The sequence below is a fragment of the Nanorana parkeri genome, unplaced genomic scaffold (genome assembly GCF_000935625.1).
Source record: "Nanorana parkeri isolate BGI_ZX_2015 unplaced genomic scaffold, ASM93562v1 scaffold2746, whole genome shotgun sequence".
NCBI lineage: Eukaryota > Metazoa > Chordata > Amphibia > Anura > Dicroglossidae > Nanorana > Nanorana parkeri.
This window is the reverse complement of record NW_017309014.1, coordinates 1-17,042: the sequence shown is the minus strand read 5'-3', so window position 1 is coordinate 17,042 and position 17,042 is coordinate 1. Positions and strand designations below refer to the sequence as shown.

The 17,042-nt window shown below is 41.1% G+C and overlaps 1 protein-coding gene across 1 annotated transcript in view; it reads right to left on the bottom strand.

Moving 5' to 3' along the window:
- The window catches only part of LOC108802250 (adenylate cyclase type 6-like), a gene marked incomplete at its 5' end in the record, with an annotated part of 60,367 nt that extends 44,484 nt beyond the window's left edge, over positions 1-15,883 (bottom strand). The window contains 4 exons of the mRNA XM_018574119.1: positions 9,429-9,557; positions 13,564-13,705; positions 14,375-14,533; positions 15,756-15,883. Coding sequence (XP_018429621.1) covers positions 9,429-9,557; positions 13,564-13,705; positions 14,375-14,533; positions 15,756-15,883 — 558 coding nt within the window. The remainder of the gene's footprint in view (positions 1-9,428; positions 9,558-13,563; positions 13,706-14,374; positions 14,534-15,755) is intronic.
- Between the last annotated feature and the right edge of the window lie 1,159 nt (positions 15,884-17,042).

Sequence of the window (17,042 nt, the reverse complement as noted above, 5' to 3'; positions counted from 1 at the left end):
CACACACACACACACGCGCACACACACACACACACGCGCACACACACACGCGCGCGCGCGCGGTATACGAGTCACATAATTAAATCTAAGAGGAAAGGTCTGCATATTTCCCCTTGTTGTTGTTATTTTACTGCTTCTGAGATAGTTCCTCTGCACACCATCAGCAATGCGCAGCAATACCCTTGACATTTTTCCATTACATCTACGTGACTAATTAATAAGCATGAAATCATACGAACAACAAAAGGGACAACTTTCTTGGGGCTTCAACCTAATTGGTACATTTCTGACTATAATGGGAAGGAGAACCATGACACAGTCCAGACATATGTGCAAAGCCCTCTGCTGCATTATAGAGTCTGCAGATAATCCCTGCTATACACAAACATTCACAGCAGATGTATCATTCAGTGGTGAACAGATGATGGTGGCAGCTAAGCACTACATCTAATCTTTCAACTAAGGATGTAAGAAGGGAGCTACACTGCTAATAATCAAATAAAAGATGTGGCTGAAAATAAAATCTATCAGAGTAGGAACACTATACTGGAAAGTAAGGATATTAGAGGTCATACATAAGTTCCAAATAAATAACAAAAAGTTTTACTTCTGATATGTCATTGAACTCAGAGGAGATATCTAATATCATTTTCATTGTACAGCAGGGTCACATAATTTCTTATAATAAACAAAACAAAGTCTGTCATTTCTTTTTTTTATGTTGCACACAGCCAGTCGTATTTCAGGTTCGATTCAGCTCTGAATTCCATGAAAAATCACTTTCAAAATAAGACATTATACCTGACCTTGATATCTGCCAAGTGAATGACATTAAAGCACCCTTGTGGGAGTGATATTTGTGGTACAAGGGTTTTCAAGTAAGCTGGGGGAAGGCTATGTTATTTTTTTAATTGGGAGGTGAGCCTAGGAGAGGTTTTGCATTACTCCAGTCAATCTCTGCTCAGGCTGTTGCAGTGAGAAACCTATAGAAAGGGACAGTCTAGCTACTGGGTTCTCATTTCAACTATTTTCTAGTTTTATAATATCTCTGCTCCTAGCAGTTCAAAAAAGAGTGGGCATTAGGCCCCGTTCACACCAGGGCATTTCGTTGCGGGTTTTTTTCTGCGCTGAAACGCATGCAACATATCCCATGTATTCCTATGGGGGGCCATTCACACAAAAGTATTGAATCACGCGGAAAAATACGCCTGGTGTTTGAAATAGTTCCTGAGCTTCTTTTGTGGCACTTATCAGAAAGTTTTGCTCTATAGACTTCAATGTAAACGTGCCAATCAGCGTGTTTTTGCGCATTTTTGCAGCTGAGACTGCTTTTCATTGAACAACCCATACCCAAAAAACCTTCACTGGACCCTACCAACCTCAATAATTTCAGACCTATCTTCTTACTCCCATTCACCTCTAAACTACTAGAACGCCTTATCTACAACCGCCTGAGTTGCCACCTCGCTAATAACAACCTTTTGGACCCCTTTCAGTCCGGGTTTCGCCCCAAACACTCCACTGAAACCGCCCTCCTAAAACTCACTAATGACCTAATAACCGCTAAAAAAAACTCTAGAGTCTCTCCCATCCTCTGGAACTCTTTACCCCAACCTGTCCGTTTATCTCCCACCTTGACTGCCTTTAGGCGTTCCCTAAAGACTCATCTCTTTAGGGAAGCCTATCCCACCTCGACCTAACCACTGAACCTTCACATTCTCAAATAATTCATCCCCACACAGCTCCCTCCTTATGTATCATTTCCCCCTCCTCTTTCAGATTGTAAGCCCTCAGGGGCAGGGCCCTCCTTACCATCTTGTATTGTATTGTAACTGTAATGTCTTCCTTATATTGTAAAGCGCTGCGCAAACTGTTGGCGCTATATAAATCCTGTATAATAATAATAATAATAATAACAACAACTGTAAAACGAGCTGAAAACACCCCTTAAAACGCTATTGCTTATGAACAGAAAGCTCCTGTAAAATGCGCTGAAATGCGCATAAAAACGTGGTAAAAAAACGGGTGTAAAGTGCACTGAAACGCTGTTGCCCTAGTGTGAATGGAGTCTAAGAAGGCTTTTTTTTCGTTTGGCTGCCCACCTTGGCTCGGATAAGGCCTATGGGATGTCTGAGAGGCCGTTCGTAGTGTTTCGGAAGCATGGATGTTTTTAGATCTGACAAAAGCAAACAATAAGGGCCTATTCAGACCTGAACTCAATGCACCACAGTGCATGCATTTTCTTGTGATGAATGAATGGCACTGCAACATACTAACGTATGCACTGTGTATTACTGCGCATTGCAGTAATGTATGCGTTTACCTGGAATTTGGTAGTGTAAACGAGCCCTTAAAATGAACTTGTGCAGAGTAAAATCAACAGGTTTGCGTTGATGCCTTCCTTTTACTCTCCTGTTGCCAGGATTGAAGAAAGACAATTCTATGTTAGCTCTAGTCAGACCTCTAATTGGAGCTTACACAGGGGCACCAACCTTGTAACATTGAGTGAGGCACATACTGCTCCATACCCAGAAGTAGCAAAGCAAAGCTGAATATATGCTGCAGTTGAGCAGGGCTTTAAAAAAAAAAAAATATATGTTTCTTTGCCCTGCATGGGGGCCCTAACTGCCCTTTGAATGAAACCTGGACTGAAAAAAAACACGGAGGCTGCATTGCTGACCTACTTCCAAAATAATGGTTGCCTGGATGTCTCTGGCCTTAACTGATTGAGAAACACATTTGCAGCTAGTGTAGCCATTTGAAATTCATAACTGCAAATCTACTTACTATTTCTGGGTCAGTAACTTAGAAAGTTTTGAAAATATTTCATCAAGAACAAGGAAATGAAACATTTTTAAAATAAGGTTGATCAATGACAGCCTAGATACTTACTCAATACCAGTTTCCTTTAGGAGAACCAAGCATAATTGGCCATATGCTAGAACCTGAATATTCAGTCTTATAGTTAAACAGTATCCATCAGTACTGAAGGCTTATGAATTACACTGGAATAGTTGTGCAGACTTACTTATAAAAGATTTTTGTTCACCCACTACAGAAATTTACTTTCAGGCTAGGTTCACACCTGCACTACACGCGTCCCGGTATCGCGCGGTCTTGTACAATGCAGGCAGCGATGGCGCGCGGCCCCATTGATTTCAATTGGGTGACATCCGTGCGGCAATCGCAGAAAAAAGGTACAAGTACCTTTTTAGCGATACACGGCTGTTTTATCGTGTTCGGAAGCACAGGCTGATATGCACACTGAGAAGTTGTAAAACAGTGTGTTAAGTCAAATAGTTTAGAGAACAGCAAATGTCAGATTTTTAAGATGAGGGGTTAGGCCCAAAGATTTGTTCAATAATGAATCTTTCAAATATAAATGTTTCATAACAAATAGTGCACAAATATAACACATTAGAACCAGGGACGTGCGGTCAGGGGAGACAGGTGAGGCAGAGGCTTCCCCACTGCTTGTGCAAAATAACTTGGTGAGGCAAGAGCTAACAAAGCCTCTACTCTGTGTTAGAGGCGTGAGCTCTGTGAATGGCTTGGACTAATGGCAAAGCGCCATTGGTCCAAGCTGTCCAATCAAAAAAACAAAAAACACAGTGAGGACATCGATCTCAATGCCTCACCAGTGAGGGACAGGGAGGCTCCTCCCCACACAGCTTGGTTACCAAGCTGGGGGTTGGGCTTTGGCGGGATGGGGGATGCCTCACCCAGCACAGAAGGCCCGGCATGTCACTGATTAGAACCAAATATTCCAATATTCCAAGTGTCCAAACCACTGCACATAATTTCTGTCTATCAGTCTACCCACGCTTAGCTAAAGAAACTTATAATGCCACTCTGTAAAATGTTATGAGTAGCCATACATACCCTGCTCTGTGTTCTGTGGAAATAATAGAACGCACACTCTGTTGCACACAAACTGTATGATATCAAAGTATATGTTATATTGATAAAGATACCCTCAGCTTTAAATAAATCGGTCAATACAAAATGCATACTGCCCTACACTGTTCCTAAAGTATACATATAACTTTATGACCCAGCATGGTATACAGCCCAGTGTATCTCAACCATCTATCCTTTCATTGTTTACAGTCTGCATATCAGTTGCTGTTGGTCCACATTCACCCAGCAGGACAACAATCAAAGTGATCCAATCTACATAAGATTTTAAAATCTGTCATAAAACAAAACATCAATGTAAAAAAAAACCTCAGAATGGAGATGCCATCTCCTGTACCAAAAGCTAGCTCCATGGCAGTGACAAAACAAAGACTATCACTGCTCATCTCTCCGCCTAAAAATACTAGTCATCTGAATGTTATGCTGATCTCCAATAACTTCAACACATTTTGGGTCATTGACCCACATAGGTTATTACTTCGATTTCTGTATGCTTGTTCTGGGTCTAAGACTTGTGGTATTGAAACTAGAGTCAGCCTTGCTACTTACATTTTTAGAAGGAAGTCAGTAATGGATGTCTACCTATTTATTTAAGTACAGCTTCCTGCTGCTCTGTTCAGTCAGAAGTGACATAATTGCCACATTTTGGTACGGGGGTGCAAATATATCCCAAGTAAAAGTGCTATACAAGGTGATTGCTCAGACACACAGTTCTGTCACAGTATAGGCAGGAGCCGGGGCCACCATTATTGTAAACATGCTACTTTGCACTGGGCAAAGCACAGCTGAAAAGGAGAACTATGAGGTGAGTGCTTTTCACTCACCTCATAGTTCTAGCCGACCTGTGACAATGAGACTGTCACAGGTCGGCTCAGTAGATCGGGAGGTGAGCGGACATATACCAGTGTTCGCTCACCTCTCGATCCTGTCACGGCTCTCTGCCGTGACAGGGGAGGGGCTGGATTCCCCCCTCCCCACTCCGATCCGCCAGCGCTGACTGGCGGAACGGACGGGGGAAGGGGCCGGTACAGCTGGCTCTGCCTCTAGATAGGCAGAGCCAGCTGTCACTCACGCAGCTGGGCGGATCTCGACATCGATGTCGGGATCCGCTCCGGCTGCGGCGCCTCAGTATACCGCGAGCTGTAGCTCGCGGTATACTGAGCTTAGGGTGACGGGAGGACGCTAAAGCACTTAGTCATCATGTTTCCAAACAGCTGGCTGCAACTGTCTCAGTTCAGCTTCCCTGAAGTTCTTGGTAAGTACAAGAACACAAGGGACGGAGCAGTCTGCAGCAGCCGTCTATTAGCATGAAAGAGGGAGGAGCAGGGGAGTTGCTTATGTTGCTGTGCCTATGTGTTTGTGGAGAGCAAACTAGCACACACAAGGGTCACTCCATAGGACCCTGGAACAGAACTGAGCAACCCTAAAACAGGATATCAGGGCAAGTGCTTCAGGGACCAGCTGACTCTACAGAAAACTAAAACTTTGGATCATCAAGGAGCATCCTCCATTGTAAATTATTTAATAAGCATTTGAAATAGCTTAAAACAGTTTGACTCAAATATAAATTTAACAAGAACAAAAAAAATTGTAGGAAGAACTGAACTTGGAAAATGAATCGGGAACCCTTTTTGCTTTCTTCTGAGCCCAGTGCACAGTAAACTATTTTACAGAAACTGCTCATATTAATATGGTAAATACGTGTACATTGGGGGCAGAAAATCTAGCGGAATTATAGAAAGAAGCATATTTTTACAGGCAAAAATCAGTCCTGGGAAACAAAGGCACATGGGAGCTGTACAGAAACAGCATGCTTATGCTCAGACAACATACGTCAGCACAATCCTGACGGTATACATCCCTCAATATTGTTTCTATTCCACAGATCTTAACCTCTGAGGATAGGAGCTTTGATGTGCTCAATCTTTATAGACACGTCGAGAACAGTCAGCCTCCCTTCAGTGTATGCGAGACTCCAAATGTGCTGGCAGCCTATTTTAATACAGATGTTCTGCTCATTAGTCAGGAGGATGTTCACATGGAATCAGTAATTAGAGCACATTTATTATGGATAGATTTCCAGGGGCTTTAGTCTTTGCTGGGGATGACATCAGACTGGCTAAAAGACCCCCTGACTCCACGTGCACACACTGTTTGACTCACTGATTCGTTCTTAGCAAACTACTGAAGCGCAACACGTTTTCAATAGACGGTCTTTAGGGCATAAGTGACAAGGCTGCAGCTTGCCTCTAGGAAAGATTTGGCAGAGAAAGCCATGTGAGCTGAGAGTTGCTCGCCCCTTGGCATGTCTCATTAGGCAGATCCCACAGGAGGCCCTCTGATGAGTTATTTAATTAAGTGTTTCTGAGAGAGGAGCTGTGCGTCCCTGTGTTGTCTCTGCCTACTTGCACCAGGAGGCCTCTCTCAGGCTTCGTCCTTGAGAACATCAGCATCAGCAGAATCCCCAAACACTAACAGCGCAGTTTTGCTGTCACAGTGCTTATAACAAGACTGCACGCTCCTAATTCACTGCAGCCTGGACGATGTAATCGCTTGTATGATTAAAGACTGACTGAGTAAAACAGTGGGAAGCCAGAGATGGTTCCAATTTATAAACCATTATTTGGTAATGCCATAGGCGCTATCATTTTCATGATCAACTCTCCACATTGGTGCTTCTGTCCTTTTGTAGAAAATAAACTGTAAATTGGCATTACAGTTCTGAGTATTACTAGAAAAAAAAATGGAAGCTTTATATTTATATAGTTGCATAGTAACTTAGGTAGAAAAAAGACATGTCCATCGAGATTAACCAAAAGACAAAAATAAATCAAATTAAAAACCTGCATCCTCAGAACCCTAAACTCACAGTTGATCCTGATAAAAGGGTCAAAAATAGACTTTTATAAAGTGTGGCCCAATATGCTCCAGTAGGGAAAGAAAAAATCCTGATCCCCTAGGACAATTGTAAAGTTCCTTGATTAACAACCTATGAATATAACAGCCAGTTATATTGTGTTCATTAATATACATAGCCAGCCTTTTTAGAAATAATCTAAACGCTAGCTCTAGAACTAGCTCTAGTCTATTCCACATTTTTACAGATTTTACTTCAAAAAAGCTTTTCTATATGTGGAGGTTAAAGTAGAAGTTTTTGGAGAGTAAAATATACTCTTCCCAAAACTTAGAGCAAGCGTGCGACACTGCCAGCTCCATATACCAAAAGCTGAGCAATCATGAACCACTGATCGCTCAGCTCACGTTCCTCTCCATGTAGAGAGTAGAGACTATCAGAAACCACTCCCCACAGGGATTCCCCCCTCACCTCTCTGTTCCTCCAGCGCTTATTGGGGGAGGGGTCGGGCACAGCTGACTCTGGCTCTAGAGAGGCAGAGCCAGCTGTCAATCAGGCAGCAGGGTGGATCCCAACAAAATTGCCCATAGAGCGTGGCTCTGTGGGCAGTAGCCTGCTATATGCTGACTTTCATCCCCCAAGTACAATAGTAAATGTATGAGCCCCAGAAGAGCAGCAAAGCCAAAAAAAAGCTTCACATTTTACTTCTCTTTAAAAACCTCTTTGCCTACAGGCACAACTTGGCTTTTACTGAAATTACTCAAGTGGTCATCTTTCAGTACAGCATTACAGAGCTGGTACTACAAAGATAGCAGCTACAATGATGATGATATCAGACAAAAAGTCCACTACCACATTTTATAAATGGAAGAAATATATGCTTGTACAGGTGAAACTCGAATAATTAGAATATCGTGCAAAGTTCATTTATTTCACTAATGCAACTTAAAAGGTGAAACTAATATATGAGATAGACTCATTACATGCAAAGCAAGATAGTTCAAGCTGTGATTTGTCATAATTGTGATGATTATGGCTTACAGCTCATGAAAACCCCAAGAACCCCAAATCCACAATCTCAAAAAAGTAGATTATTACATGCAATCAATAAAACAAGGATTGTACATAGAACAATATCGGACCTCTGAAAAGTACAAGCATGCATATGTACTCAGTATTTGGTTTGGGCCCCTTTTGCAGCACTTACTGCAATTACTTTTGCACGATATTCTAATTATTCGAGTTTCACCTGTATATAGTGCATGAACTCCAACGAAATCCAACTGTATACGTTGTCACTGTATGTCAGCTTCTTATGGTGCTTGCGCAGAGCAGAATAGTTGGATTTTTTGAGAACTGTCTATGAATGTATGGTTGAATTTGATGAAAATCCATCTATATGACAATTGGTTCATGTTGATAAAATGGTTAATGTATGACAAGGCAAATGCCATGTGTGTCACGGTTTAATGCCACTAAGTTATAAAAGCACATCTGTCATCCATGCAAAACAACAGCCAAGTCTGAACCTAAACTACACATGACTCGCTACACCAACTGTGTAGTGCAGCTGTATACTGTATATTCACTTTCCATATCGCTGCATTACCTACACAAACAGTAATATTCGTAAGGAATTAGAAAAAAGACAAGGAAACAGAAGTGCCACACTGTATGCTCACTGTGCTTCTAAAAACTTGCTTTCATCCATCGCTAGCCTCATATTGTTTCTGAATATTAAATGGCACCTTAGTGTAATAGCTCTTGCCATGATAGTTCATATGCTGGGAAATGGTTGAATATAACACTTTTAGGCCTCATTCACACTGCGGCGCGTATAAATGCGTACAAATGCGTACTGTACCATATGCAAATAAATGGCTCCATACACATAGCCGCGTATGGAGCTGTATATTTGAATAGCGTAAACATGCGCAAAAACTGAATGGAACCAAGATGCGCCCGGGCAGCGTATTTATGCGTATGTTACGCGCATGCGCATGTTTACGTGCGTACAGTTCATTAAAATTTCTATTAGGAATGATGCATTCTGGGAATGCACATACGCTCGTATATACGCACGTATATACAATTTTGCTTGAATTGTGTGTGAATGAGTCCTAAGAGGTTTTTCCACTCTCAAACAGTTTGAAAAAAAATATCCAGCAAATTCTAGCAGTCTGAATAGTGTGGCTAAGCAGCTCTCAAGCTGCAAATGCTGGGAAAAGCCTGGCTTACGTACATAGTGCAAACACTGGGTAACCATAGCACCCCAAGCTGGGTAACCCCCCAAAACTAATAAATTCTAAATCCTTATTGCAGTTCTGAGATCTCACTCCTGTCCTAGCATGACAGCAGTCACTTTTCACCTTTAGCTTTATGCAAATGCATAGTAATCATGTGCGTTTTCTACAGCACCATCCGTAGAAATAAAGACTATACAGCATGAACGATTGTTGTGCATATTTCAGTTGCTTGACTAAAATATGTCTTTAAGAGTTAGTGGATTGCTCTAATCAGCCCTAACTAATCAATTCAACTCAACTCTAAGTGAGATGTGCGTAACTGATGATGACAATCCAGGATCACAAGTGATTTTTGAAACATTCCCAACAATTCTCCACATTTTTACCCTTAACAAAATGCTTACACTTACCATTTGTCGAAAGGCTTTGGAGCCTTTGTTGCGTGGAAAAGATCTCTCTGGTACCCAAACTCTTGTAAGGCCTTCATTTGAATTTGCTCTTGCCCTTTGTAGTTTTGCCAGCATTGCCTTTTCATCTTTCTGTGTATAAGGACATACTGACATTAATATCAAGGAGAACTTTAACGTTATAAATTTCCCTGAACAACATATCCCACAAGCTTCTACAATAATAGTTCTCCTGGCCTTTTGAAGGCTTACCCTTCCACTGTTGAGATTCTATAGTCGCAACCTCCCAGCAAGTCCTGCATAGCAGAAAGTCTTTATTACAGACCTTTATCTATTATAATAGTTTACATTACCACTGCAATGTAAGTATTGCAGTGAGCACTCTTGAGGAGAAAGGGAAAGAAGAAAAGCTTTCTTTGCACTTAGGCATTTTTTTTCACTCCTTGTCAGCTTTCTATAATAATTGTTTTATAACAGCCTTTAAGTGAAACTCTCAGAAGGACAAGTACAAAGAAAAAGTGGGTATAAAACCAAAAAGGTATAGTATTGCATGTTGGGAACTACATAATGAAAGGGCCACTTTACCCAAAACAGATACATCCTGGAGAGTTAAACCATCTGACAATTACTAATACAGGCAGTCCCCGAGTTACATACATCTGACTTACATACGACTCCTACTTACAAACAGAGGCTATTACTGTACAGCAGGGGTAGTTGTAATGCTACCACACTCGTGCTGACTAGGAGTGCCCGCCTTTTTGCGTCTGATTTGTAGAACTGTACATACATTACAGGAAGTTGGCTCTTGTAAGACATGTGGACGAGGGGTGCCCACCTCTTCTTCCGGGTCCCTGTGAGGTTTTTACTGCTGTCTGCATCATTAGAAAGATTTAATCTCACTTCCTCTCCTTGAGACAACAGGAAGTGAAAGGAAATCTACCCCTAGGAAGGGAAATTTACTCCTGTAAGAGTGATGATGGGAAAAAGGTGTCTTCACTGAAGCTTTAGCACCAATAGTTGTGTCCACGACAACCCAAAATTTCAAAATCCAATTGTCACAGGGACAGAAAGTGAGGTGAAATCTTCTGAACAGGGGCACAGACAGCAAAACAAACTTTACAGGGGGTAAACCCTTCCCTATGCTATCCAAAAAAAATAAATACATTTTGGCTGGAGTTACACTTAAAAAACTGTACCTGTTCCAACTTGCATACAAATTGAACTTAAGAACAAACCTATAGTCCCTATCTTGTTCGTAACTCGGGGACTGCCTGTAAGTCTCATGGAGGCCACGGCTGAGATTTGATTTCCTAGATCTGTACAATTGATGTGGCCACTATGAGTGGCTTGCATTTTCTCTGTTGGATTTGTATCTATTTTCAATAACGAAGAATGCAACAAGAGGAGTTGGGCACACAAAGTAGGATGGAAAAGGATAAAACTCCCAGATGGAAAAGAACAGAGTTGTGAACTAAAGAAGGCAAATCTCAATATACAAGATATACAAAAAGCCAGGGGCTGACTCATCCCAACAGGCTGCACCTATGACTATGTCTTTTGGGTAGGAAGACCCTTTACTACATTTCAAAAATCAGATTTTAATTAAAAACATATGCCAAGACAGCAACAATAATACTAAATATGAAATGTTACATTTGAATATTTTTCATTATAATAGGCTCATTTCTCAAAGCCATCTTAAATGGAAAATGGCTGAAAGTAAAATTAAGCCATAACTGTAATTTAAACATTTAATTAAACTTTGCTAAGCATAACTAAATAAGGATCCTTCTCTTGTTGTTTTAGCTTTGTGAATTGAGCCTTTTGTCTCTTGAACAACAACATGTGTTGTGATCAGAGAAAATTCCTGCAAACATCAACGTATGTCAAATTGCAATGCCTCGCTGATTCAGTTCATCTGAATATATCTGACAAAGCAAAATTTGTATGAAGGCATATTATAACATTACATAACCGCCAAGTAAATAACACTGTGATCATCAAAACATGGCAGAGAATGTGAATTTTTATTAGGAACAAAGAAAAGAAAAAATGGTGAGATGCAAGGCTGGCCAGTGCTGAAACGTTCTTTATGTCAGAGATGTACTGTAATAAGGTCATCATACAGGGTATGAATTACTTGGGTCAAAAACAAAAACACAAAAGGAGATTAGTTTAACTTTGTGCTCATTTCAACCTAAGAAAATGTTATTCAACTAGCAATGCCAAGCTGGAACCAAACAAGTTCTATGGGCAACACTGAAAGTTCTCTTTTGTCTGGTCATTATACATGCCCCCAATTTCTGAAATGGGCATATGTGTTTTAGGTAGGAGTCAGACTGGAGCTTTCTAAATTAAAAAGGTGGCCACAAGCTCCCCCATATTGAGAAGCACCATGCAGTTACTGAGGTCTCCAAAAGAGCAAAGCAGTGGGGCCCACTAAAGTTTTTTTAGGAGAACCTGTCATTTTGCCCTGAATGGGCAATCAGTGTATGTCGTCAACAAATCTGTTGTTGAATGTGGAGGCCAAGAGGTCCACATCTGGCACGCCTAACCTGTGACACAGGTCCTGAAGTACATCTGGGTGTATGGACCATTTTTCCAGGGCCAGGCATTGTCGGCTGAGGTAGTTTTCCTACCAACTATCCACACCTGGTATGTGAACAACGAAGATGGCTGGAACATGGAGTTCTGTCCACACTAGAATAATTTTTTTCTACTTCTTTTGCCACAGATAGTTGATGTACCATCACTGCTGTGGTTCCAATATGGTGATCAGGAGACAAGATTCCCCTGACGACCAAGCCCTCTGCACCAACAGGCTGGCAACGGTTGTGATAATCTACCATGACAGTGGGAGGAGGGATTTTCCCAAGTCCAGACCAACCAGAGAAAATCTGGTCTGCTGTGTCAGGCAAATTAGTTTGCCTAGAGACTGAACCAAATTGTCCCATATTGTGTTGTAGGGGTCTGGAGTGAAACTGAAATGAATCTGCTTTGAAGGAGGATATAATAAAGTCCAGAACTCTCATACAGAATCGCAAAGTTGGTTGGCTCCTGAACAACAGAATCTGAGTCTGGGAGTGAACAATCAGAAGCCTTTTCTTGAGGAAGAAAAACCTTTTGCTTTGGTTGTGTCTAGAATGAGACCCATAAACTCCAAGCGGTTTTTGCAGTTCCAGCGTTTCTGAATGTTCAGGTTTCTACTGAACCTTTTAAGATCTGAACGGTCCGCATTTCATTGACAGTCAGAGTTTCATGACATTTGTTTACTCAATAGGAGGTTGTCTAGCTATCCCACAATGGGAATACTCTTTGAACATAATAAGCCTAGCACAGAGGCTAGAACTTTGGTAACCACTTGGGGCGCAGATGATAGTGCTACAAACTAATAATGTTAATTACATACAACAAAATGAAATAAGCATTGATGAACTGAAAAAAATGGGGACATGTAACTATGCATGCTTGATGTCCATAGTGCCTAGAAAGTCTTCCTGATCGAGGGAGGCTGTAACAGACTTTGGATTCCATGTAGAGCTTGAATGAAGACATATAGAGCCTTCAGATCCAAAATGAGGCAAATGCCACCTTTAGGTTTTGGAGCAGTGAAAAAGGGTTGGAATAAAACCCCTGAAACCTTTCTGCCAATAAAACCATAGCAAAGACTCCTTGGTTTGAAAGATCTGCAATAGTACCATGGAGGTCTTCCAGCCTAAGCAGAGACACATGCAGGTTGGACGACATAAAGTAGAGAGCTGAACTCTAGCTTGTATCCCCTGGACACCACCTCTCTTACCCAGGCATCCATAATGCTTTCTAACCAGGTGTCCACAAAGGCCAACACAAAGTCTGTAGGCTTTGAGGATTTAGGGACCCAGGACTTGCAGTTGTACTGGGCTCCGCTCTTAGGTCTGGCTGCAATATTGTTGTATGTAAATTGAATGTTTTGAAGAGAAACATTATAATGGATGCAATATTTATTAAACTTGTTCACTTTAATGAATTTACCTAAATTCTTAAAACAATAAGCTGAAAATTGCTACATGACTACAGCGTGGAAGGCAGTAAGAAACTCTGATCTAGTCATACAGGAGGATCTACACCCAAGATTACACACAATACATAAATTTACCCTCTTTTGGCTACATCCAGTCACCAGGAAGGTTCTGATATCATGCTCCTTCAGATAGGCATTCCTCTCACCTCCATAACCTGGCTCCACCTCATAATCCCCATTCAGGTAATTTAAGGTTGCATTAGTGATGTGAATCCGCCTGGACAGACAGGAAGATAGAACATTTAGAACACAGTGAAATAAATATATGAATAAAAACCAGGAAGGTGGAAGAGAAATATGTAGACTGCCAATCCTGACTATTCCTTACAAAAATGTTGGTACCTTGGCTGCCATGAAAATCATCTGAGCACCTCAAGTGTTCTTATGTCTATGAAGAATTGTAGTCTAAGGCAGTCAAGCCGGCTAATATTAGAAACAGGTCAGCAGTGATAGCCTACATATTTGCCTCAAACAGGATCCCATTAATAATGAGAACACATCTTACTATCTTGTTACAATTTTGGTGCAATTGTAACAACCTCAAAGTGTATATGGTAAAAATAAATCACAGAAAACAAAAAAGTTGTTAAATAATAATTAAAGCTGGCCATACACTTTACTATATTTCTTATTCAGCCCGGCAGACTGAAGAAAAACAAAACACTTGATTCCCCCATCCATTGATAAACTGCATGGGTGAGGGAATCTCCCCTACTGGCTACAGTTACTGCAGCTGACTGGCAGTTACTGTTTGACTGAGAATATACCAACCATCTAATGCAAAAAAAGGTGAAAGAAAAATAGACTTTTGTCGAACTGGGATCGACAAAAACCCCAGCAAACTGAGAAAGAAAGTAAGAAGAGATGAAAGTTTACATTCACTCACCCTGCTTTACCACCAGCTTCCATATGGTTGGCCAAAGTCACGTCATTAGACCACACATCAAACTGCCACTTGCGCAGACCAAGGACACCACAATGAACTCGTCCACTATGGATCCCCACACGCATGTTTACATTGACACCGGTCACTTCTCGCACCAGCCTGAGAGGAAGAGAATAAGAGATATTCCCCATCATAATCTGCATGTGCCAGAAAACACAAGATGAGGTATACTGACAGAGAAGCTCCAAATGATCCTTGTTGACATGACAATTACAACGTATATTTAATTTAGATCAACAAGACTGCACAGATATATTGTCAATGATGCATGCTAATACATACAAAGCAAAAAAAACAAAAACATATGCAATACATCTCTGCAATACATGCACATTTCCCCATGGTCTCTTGCAAGTACAGAAAAATACCTGTCAATCTTCCAAACATGAGCTCAGCTCTTAAGCCCTGACAACACATAGCATATTTGTAGACTGAGTGGTCTCAGCCTTCCGAGATGTCTTTTGCTAAACTAATGAATCACTGTTAAATCTCTACAACATAAAGGTTAATCACTCTGTAGTCCAAAATAAGAGCTGGGAGGGTTGTATGAGCTAACACAGGAAGTGTGCAGAGGACACCGGAAGGACAGCTATGAATATCTGACAAGATCAACAGATTTTATTAGCACTTATGCACTGATATAACAAAATGCAAAAATAAACAAGAGCACGTGGCGCTGTGGGGCCAACACCAACTTTAAGAGCCCGTTCACATTGAGCGGTTCGCAAATCGCGCGTTTGTCGCGCGATTTGCATTTTGCGCGATATCGCGCAAATGCTTGCATTGAGCAAGCTTGAATCACGGCTAAATCCGCTCCAAAAAGGGTCCTGCTGTAGCGACACACGACCCACGACAGCAGGACCCTTTGCCCCATTGAGAAGCATTGGAGAGCGATATCGCGCGGTAAATTGCCGCGATATAGCGGGCATTACCGTGCGATAAATCGCTCAATGTGAACGGGGTCTAAAGAATACAGCAGGAATAGCACAGAATACTCTTATTTATGTACAGTAGAGCATACAGTTTCCTGAAACTAATTGAATTTTCAGTAATTGATGGCGGAGTTTGTTCCAAAACCACACAGTAAAGTTCTACATTTTCTCTTTAAATAAAAGGTGCCATCAAATGAGCAAAATAAATCTATGAAAGGATCCGTTTAGCCCTGGATCTGCATCACATAAATCCCTGGCTCATTGAGATGTAATTTATTTTAATTGTAACTACTTGTTTTCCTTGATCACAATGGCACAATACTAAAGCACTGAACTAAAGATGCATATATGTTTTTGTGTAATTATGCTTCAAGCAGAGCTCCACTTACGAGATGGCTTCAATCATGTCAACTCCCATCTCCACACAGCAGTGAGCATGATCAGCGCGGGCCTCAGGCAATCCAGAGACACAATAGTAACAATCCCCCAGGATCTTTATGCGCAAGCAGTGGTTCTCCTTGAAACAGGAAAAGACAGTTGTAATATTACAGCTGAGCTACTGTTCAGTGCCACATATAAAGGGACAAAAACATCAAGCAGTTATATTTGGTGGCACAATAAATATGCACTTAGCAATATAATAGAAAAAATATTTTACTTTACAGAGATATAACTTGTGACCCTTGATCTAACAAATGAATATGTCCTTTTTGTTTAGTAAGAACCAATATGTCACACCGCTGGCTAATTTAAAGAAACCAATCAGTTAGCAGCGCACTGTGGTGAAATCAGAATGTTCACTCCATTTACTTTTATCATGTCCTTCATAATTCATCCACTGCAGCCAGATTTCACAGTCCACCCAACATGCTCAGTAGGAAGTGCAGAAAGATTAGACTTCCTGGATCCTATGCTTTTTAAATGCCTCTGCTTCCTAAATCACCAATCACATTCAATTTTCCAAAGTTGGTTTAAATTTGACTGGCGGCTGTAAGAAAATGTAATCGCACTGCAGTTTTTACATCAAGGAGCTCACTGTTTTATAGACCCATTATATATAACCATACAGAAGTCATAACAGAATGGTGTTTTGTTTAGAAACATATTACAGTCCATGTACCCATTGCACTCCTGACCGCACGTCCAACAAAGTATCCTGGGTGCTCAGTAGTCGACGGATGGCCACCGTCAAAGTAATGCAGAAAAGAAATAGACACCGGCACTCCAACGTTTCGGGGCCACACAGGAACCCCTTCATCAGGCAAAACTTGTTTTGCCTGATGAAGGGGTTCCTGTGTGTCCCCGAAACGTTGCACTAAGTGTGTTATTTTGCTTTTGATGTACGTCAATAAATAGACGTAATCGATTTATTATTGGAGTGCCGGTGTCTATTTCTTTTCTTTTTTGTTTAGAAACATGGCTCACCATATATAGTGATACATCATCTAAGCACCACCAACCATAATCCTACATTATACTGTACTCCATTCATTGCCTAGCTAAAGACCTGAGGTCCTTAACAGAAAGAAAACTCTCCTCTCTTTTGCATATGAATCTCTTATCCTGCTTGCTCTCCCTTTTCCATTTCACCCATATAAAAATTAGCCTTCTGTGCTCTATACCGTTGGTTAAGACATTTCCTGAGCTTCACATAGTCGGGAAAAGTTGAGCTCTTT